Raw genomic sequence first — 7,599 nt, 5'->3', positions numbered from 1 at the left:
TTTAAAGCAGGTTATTTTCAAAAAGTGTGACCTGTGTGTTGTGTTTGGTGAAGTTTTTGGACCTAATTTTGCCCAAAATTGACTGAAGATGTGTGTTTTTTTATCCAAGAAAAGGATTCATTATTTCTTTTCTTAGCCAGGGGACCTCACAGTTTAGGATTACAGCGACGGCACACTTTGAAATTTATCAAACTAAATCCAAAAGTCTCCAGTTTCCAGCAGCTTTAACCTAAACTTTCTGTGCAACTGGACTTTAGCGTTGTTTGTACTTTTTGTAGCTGCATTATTATCAAATTTTCTTTGAAATCAGAGCCGAAAAAGGGGAAACTAAACAGGAAAAGAGGAGGAAGACCCAGGGGCGTATGTAGTGGTTTGGGGGCCCAAGGTAAACCCAGTCCATGGGGCCCTCCATGTCCTTGTAACTCCTCTTCCTCAGAGCTAGACTGGCCTTCCCTGGGTCCACTGTCTCTTTCCCAGAATCAAGGCATGACACAGTGCTAATCTTGTTCATGCTAACTTAACACAACTAAATGCATTTCCTCAAGTTCTGTACTTTAGTTTGATTTAGAAAAAAGTGAATCCATCATTTAGTCCACTTTGTCCTGGATTTGAAATCTTTTATGGTCCATTGACAGCTTATTTGTCCCACAGTGGGGAATTTACAGAGTAACAGGAACAAACAAGAAAGGATGAAGTGAAAAACATTACAATAGGTAAATATTGAAAAAAATAATTGAGTAAAGAAAAAATTTGTAAATATCGAGCACAACATCAAACTGGAAAAAAATCTACTGAAAGAGGTGATATTTACAGTTAGCATACTTTTTGGTTCTATTATTTTAAAGTGAATGTATTTTTATTTGACCCCCTGTCCAGTGAGTTATGTTTCCAAAAAAGAGATTTATACAATAATGTTTATCACCAACTCCAAAAGTTTGATTTAGAGAAAATGATCCTGTTTCCTGGGCTAGATAAAGTCCTTAAAATCCTAAAAGTCTGATATGTTTATCTCAGATCTCAGAGCAACATTGGTTTTATTTCACACTTGGTTGAAAATAAGAAAAAAATGGTAAAAAGTGTTTTTACCACTTTCTTCCTGAATCAAATGTTCAGATGTGTTGTAACATGGAATAGCCCATTGAATAAGAAGGGAGGGGGAGGAGCCAAAACCATCATTACAGATTAAGACTTTGATGGAGTTTGAAGCATGTGAAGTAAGATTTAGAAAAAAGAAATGCTTTCAATTGAAGAGAACTTCATAAATCAGTTTTTAAGAGATGCTTTGGGGGCCCCTGGGCAACTGCCTGTGTTTGCCTAACTGTAGCTACGGCCCTGGGAAGAGAAGAGTTACAGGCAGCGAATGATTGGAAACTTCAGTAACGAGAGCAGGAACGAGCTTTGAGGAGGAAAAGTGTGGTGAAAAATGTAAGTATCGCAGAAAAAATGCTACTTTCAGATGGAGAAATATCTTTAAAAATACAAGAAATACCAAAAATTATTTTATAACAATTCAAAATCAAACATTTTACAGTTGAGTTAAATTATTTATCTTAATGAAAACCTTGTAAATCGAGGGATGAGTGCTGCATCTTTCTCATCTTTCTAAACAGAAACAATAAAAACATGAAACACACTCAGAAGAAACAGGAGTCCACTTTGAATGTATAACATTTTATTTATAAACATACAGTTTGCTATAAATGCCGCTGCATTTCAACACCAAATGTTCCTATAGTTGGGATAGTGTTCAGGTGAATATTACAATAAATACAGAACAGACAGAAAAGGTTTCATCCCCCAACTATCCCGGTAAGAAGACCGTCTGGATACAGAGCTCCGTCTCAAAGATCCCGCTATAAGAGACTCAGCTGAGGTTTATTTAAGATCTAAATGAGGATAAAAAAATTAAAATACACGATCGGAACAGAAGCTTAAAAATACTGAAGATCAGAGATGATGAAGCTTCGCTAAAGGAGGAGGAGGAGGAGGAGGAGGAGGATGCTCGTTTGCTTTCATACAGCAAATCATTTGGTTATAGGCTTAACGTGCATTTTTTTTCTCAAACATCCGATCTGTCGCGTGTTAAAAGGAAGGAAAAGGAAAGAGGCGAATGTGCAGCTGGCAGCACGGATCCTCAGCTCAACCCAGAGGTTACAGGAGTTCATCTGCTGCTGGTTCGTCTGCTCAGACTGCCTCCAACGTGAGCTGATGTTTCTATCTCTGAGAAATGAATCCCTGCTCCCTCTGCCTGATGATAACAAACCGGCTCTTTCTGCAGAAATCACAGAGGAAGCTGAAGTAAAGCGCGATGTCAGGGAGGGCTGCAGCGTGCGCGTCTGCAGTTTCAGAGTTCAAATTTGGCCAAATCCCTCCCTACACCTTCAACGACGAGAAAAAGAAATAAAAGAGGAAAGAAACACCAAAGAGCTGGTGTTTTTATTTCATTCCTGCATCACTTTGCTTTTCCTCTAAGGCACATTGAAGTCCTGACTCCCCGCGCCGGAGGAGGAGCCACCTGCTGTGACCCCGACCCTCAGACACGGCTACACGTCCTGTTATTGCCCTAAAGATGAAACTACATCCATAACATGTGTGTGTGAGTGTGTGTGTGTGTGTGTGAGAAGCACATGAGAGGACTCAGGAGGTCACCGTCAGAACCAGGATCTGGACCGAGCTCTGTGTTTGAATCAGACCTTTATTGCACCTCGTGTTGTTGGCGTTAGTTTCTCGTTTTTTCAGATCCAGCCTGTCAGAAAAATAAAAACCTGCGGTCTGAGCTGCCACACCACGTCTCCAGGTTTCACTCCAGTTTGTAGCTTTGATCACTCCTCAATAAGAAAATCTCTACAGATAAAAAAGTGATTCTTTGATAAACTGCGTTTCCTTTTTTATGGGACTGAGCTGGATCCTTCTCGAACCAGACTCGCCGACTCGCCCCACCCCAGAAGAGTCTCCCTCCCACTCACGCTCAGCACGATGATGACACAGAGTCTGTGGCGCTGCTGCGGCGGCGTGGACCAATCAAATCCAGATTCCTCTCACGGATGAGATGACATAAACACGAAGAATAGATATTGTTTTTCTCCAGACTGTCCCCGGATCCCCCGTTTGTTCCTCCCCACCGTGATGAATCCTCATTGGTTACTGAGCTGCGGAGGATGCAAAGATCCCGACACGCTGTGAAGGACATGATTTGTAGATAATCACTTTAAAAAGAGATGTGGGGGGGTGGGGGTTCATCCGTGAACCTTGTGCTTTCTGTCGGGCGTCACAACGTGGTTGGCTGTCCGGCCGCTTGAGAGGAAGAGGGAGAAAGAGAAAAGGAAACCCACTGATGTTTATTTGAGGGATTTTCAGGTCACACTCTCTGATACTGACTCTGTTTTCTCTGTTTCCTCTCTGACCCTGGTGTTAAAAAGTTCCTCCCTCCTGATGCAGCTTCAGATCGGCGCCTCGCTGCGTCTGACTCGTCTGACTCGTCTGACTCGTCTTTATTAAAGCTGCAGCGGATCGAAGCTTCATATTAAAACACACTGCTCTTATCACACACACAGCGGGGCTGCAATAACGGATGAAACCTGGGATACACACTGAAATCTCTCCTCATGAAGCAGTGCCAGGCTCAGTTTGGAAACAATAAATCAAACGCAGCTTTCTGTACTTTTCTAACTGCTTTATGAGCACTGTGTTATCTGCTGCTCCGACGACACCATCACCTTATTGAAAACTGCTCTTACTCATCAGCGCAGAGGAGGAATACGGCCAGCATTACCAAACAATAAGGAGCGACAACTCCTAACCTGGTTTATAATTTTAGAAATGATTAATCGCTCTCATTCTGAGCTCCATAAAACAGAAAACGCTTTCTCTGATGTGTGGTTTTCTGTGGTTGATTTGCTGTGGATCAGCTCAAAGAGCGAGATCAGATTCTGATTTAATTTATGTTCCTCGTGGACGGATGGAAACTTGGCGTAAAGACAGAAACAAAGAAGGAGACTGATGAAGGAGGAGGAGACTTACAGCGGGAGCGGATGTAGCACTGGTGGCAGTTGAGGAGGCCGTTTCTGATCCGGACGTCTGTCCCCGTGGTCGTGTCGCCGAGCTGTCCCTTACACACGCCACACTGCGACAAACACAGGGAGGGTGGTGTGTTATTACACGTTATCTATGATTCAGTCTACAGTTTAGGTAAATCCAATGTTTTAGGGACGAGTAGTGTGTCGACCTCAAAGTTTCCAAAAGTTTCCTCGATCACATCAAGAGACTAAATCAGGGGTCTGCAACCTTCCTAGATTACCTAAATTACCGTCAGGCCAGAGCCACAAAATCTACTTCATCTTCACAATAAAGACAAAAAAGGGTAAACAATTGTAAACATTATAAAAATCTATAGAATAATTATCCAAACAAGAAGTTTTTTTTATCATTATTATTTTTTACATTCGATGTCTGGGTTTGGATTGGAAATAAGTTTGCAAAAATTACAAGAAAAAAGGTGAAATGAAAAAATTTAGTTAAAAAAAGTTTAAGGTTTAAAAAAAAAAGATTTTGCAATTTCATTTTTTTTGATTACGCAAATTTAAGATTTATTTGCAAATTTTGGGAATTTTGGGCAATTTTTTTTTTAAATTAAAGTTTAGAAATTTAATTAGTTCACAACTAAAAAAAAAAAAATGTAATTAATTCACAACAACTAAAAAATAAATTAAATTCATTCACAACAATTAAAAAATAAAATTAATTAATTTACTTAAAAGAAATTTAATTCATTCACTTAAAAAAAGAGATTTAAATTAATTCACTTAAAAAATAAATGTAATTAATTCATTACAATTTAAAAAAAAGAAATTAAATTAATTCATAATTAAAAATAAATTCAATGAATTCACAATTTAAATTTTAATTAATTAAAAAAAAATAAAACAAAGAAATTCAATTAATTCACAACAATTTAAAATAAAGAAATCTAAATTACAACAATTTTTTATTTTTTATAATTACTTATAACAATTTTTAAAATTAAAAAAATTGCAAAAATGAAGAAAATTAGGATCCAATAAATCTGCAAAAATTTCATAAAATTTAGAGAAAAGTTTAATTTGATAACAAGTATTGATAATATTGCTTAATTCATTGATGTTGTAGGGGGTGAAGTAGAGCAGTGGCAGGCTTTATTGACAGATGGGATGAAGATTTAGTTCAACTTAATGTTAACGTAGGATTTTATTTAGTGTCAGTGTCTTTAATCATCAATACCCTCTGGAAGAAAAATAACAATTCTTTATTTCAATCATATTTCTTAAAGCTACAAGGAGCCACTGCACAGGAGACTAAAAGTTCCTCAGTGTCTCTGATAAGTTTTAAAAAGTAAATCCATAACAAAGGAGCTGATGAGCAGAGAAAACCAGGGAATAACAGACTCTTTCTTTGTGATATGAGGAAAAAACATTTAACAAAGGTAAAAATCTGGACATGAGAATAAAGCTCTGTGTCTGTCACCGACCTTAAAGCACTGAATGTGGAAGTAGAGGCTGAGTGTCTCTATGATCATGGCCGCTCCTTTCCCTAACGGCTGCCCACAGCTGGAGCACAGCTTCTTCCCGCTCACAGACCTGCAGGATGAGGACAGGTGGGGGACACGGAGTGAGACAGGAACATGTGATGCTTGATCTCTCTGATTTTACAGTAAAGTCAAACTTTTAAAATTCAGAAACACTGGATCACACCAGGCTCTGACACAGCCAATGTTTGCAGACGTGATTCTCTCTGTGAAACAGGTAAAGACTCAGAGACAGCGTCATAACTCTGAGCGTGTTCAGCGTCTCTCTGCTGCAGTGATCCATGTTGTGAAAATGACGGTGCAGAAATGGACCCCCCCACCTCCTCCCACCTCCCCTCCCTCTGTGTGGGATGCTTGTGATGCAGGGAGCTTGTGATGCGGTACCTGTTGGGCGCTGGAGGCAGGGTGTCTGGAGCTGGTGGACATGCTGCGGGGGGTTTGGATGAGCTGTGTCCCTTGTTATTATCAATGGGAGCAATCCTGGAAATGGACAGCAACATGCAACATGATGAAGACTCACAGCTGCGGCAGCACTCGATTGGCTGTTGGGGTCTGACTCGAGCCAATCAGAGGGGAGAATGATGTAAAAGCCTGAATAACGCCTGGACTGAAACCTGTGTTTACTCCATCACTGAGAGCAGAGTCACACTCTGACATGTCCCCAACATGTGATTCTAAAGAGGCTCTTTCTCCAGGAGGGAGGACAGATCAGAGGTATCACGTGCCACCTGCTGGTCAAACAGGGGAACTGTAACTACAGGTCTTCCCTCTGCAAAGACCTGCTATGACAGTTTTGCCCAAGAATTATTATTCTGTGAGCCTAACATGATTACCAGAAATCAAAAAGAAATCAAAATGAATAATAAGGTTCAAAATGATAATACAGATAATCTAAACATAAAAGGAAAAAATGCTACTAAATGAAATGTCATGAAATGATGATGCAAAAGTTGAGTTTCACAGCGTGCTACCAAAACCAAAAGAGGCTGAAAGAAAATGCTGAAAACTAGTTTTTAACTTAAAGGGGCTGTGAGAAGTTTCTAGGTGATAATAATGAGATTATCAGCACCAATATATTATTTTGAAATGCTAATTCTCAGCTTCCTGATCAGGTCGAGTAGGACCAGATTGATTTACGGCACGTCTAAGTCTCCATGACAACGCCACGCCGGCTGATTAAGAGATCTGTGTTTTTCTCTGCTGGAAACGATTTCTGTGATTAATTTTGTAGTGATGGTGGACACTGGAGCCTAACTGTCAGACAGAAAAAGGACAGAAGAGCAGAAGAAGGAGAAACAAGAGAGAGATAGAGCACAAGCTAAAGGCTAACACATGAGCTAAAGGCTAAAACACAAACAAAACATAGGGTACAGGTTAATACAGGAGCTAAAAGCTAACACACTAGCTAGAGGCTAAAAAGCTAAAGGCTTAACCAAAGCCTAAAGGCTAAAATACAAGCTAAAGGTCTAAAATATGGGCTAAGGGCTAAAACACAAGCCAAAGGTTAAAACACAAGTTAAAGGTTAAAACATCAGCCAAAAGCTAAAATGATAGCTTAAGGCCAAAACACAGGCTAAAATACAGGCTAGAGGCTAAAACAGGAGCTAAAAGCTAAAATACAAGTTAAAGGCTAAGATATTAGCCAACAGCTAAAACATGGGCTAAGGGCTGAAACATGAGCTAATGGCTGAAACACATCTTAAAGATTGAAAGTTCCAGCTAAAAAGCTAAAACACAGGCTACAGGTTAAAACAGGAGCTAAGAGTTACAACACTAGGCGGCTAAAAATAATCTAAAGGCTAAACTACAGGATTAAGGCTCAAACACTGGCTAAAGGCTAAAACATAAGCTTAAGGCTGAACATGAGTTCATGGCTAAAACACAGACTAAAGGCTTAAATGTAAAATAAAGGCAAAAAAAAAAACAGACTTTAGGCTAAAAGAAAAGCTAAAAGCTAAAACACGGGCTAAAGTACAGGCTAGAAACTAAAACAGGAACTAAAAGCTAAAACACAAGCTAAAGGCTAAGACACTGGCTAA

General features: G+C 39.5%; 1 protein-coding gene across 5 annotated transcripts in view; it reads right to left on the bottom strand.

Moving 5' to 3' along the window:
• Positions 1–2,703: 2,703 nt before the first annotated feature.
• Positions 2,704–7,599, bottom strand: part of LOC141793075 (LIM and calponin homology domains-containing protein 1-like) — a 128,771-nt gene continuing 123,875 nt past the window's right edge. For all 5 annotated transcript variants that reach the window (XM_074673420.1, XM_074673421.1, XM_074673422.1 and 2 more), the window contains 4 exons: positions 5,945–6,040; positions 5,504–5,612; positions 4,021–4,123; positions 2,704–3,294 (listed from right to left, as the gene is read on the bottom strand). In XM_074673420.1, the coding sequence (XP_074529521.1) occupies positions 3,269–3,294; positions 4,021–4,123; positions 5,504–5,612; positions 5,945–6,040 (334 nt within the window). In that variant the 3' untranslated portion in view covers positions 2,704–3,268. The remainder of the gene's footprint in view (positions 3,295–4,020; positions 4,124–5,503; positions 5,613–5,944; positions 6,041–7,599) is intronic.

Source organism: Halichoeres trimaculatus, unplaced genomic scaffold, assembly GCF_033239565.1.
Source record: "Halichoeres trimaculatus isolate MK-OKI-2021-1 unplaced genomic scaffold, fHalTri1.1 fHalTri1_scaffold_7, whole genome shotgun sequence".
In the NCBI taxonomy this organism is placed as follows: domain Eukaryota; kingdom Metazoa; phylum Chordata; class Actinopteri; order Labriformes; family Labridae; genus Halichoeres; species Halichoeres trimaculatus.
Note: the sequence above shows the minus strand (reverse complement) of the source record. Positions and strands in the feature narration are given on the sequence as shown.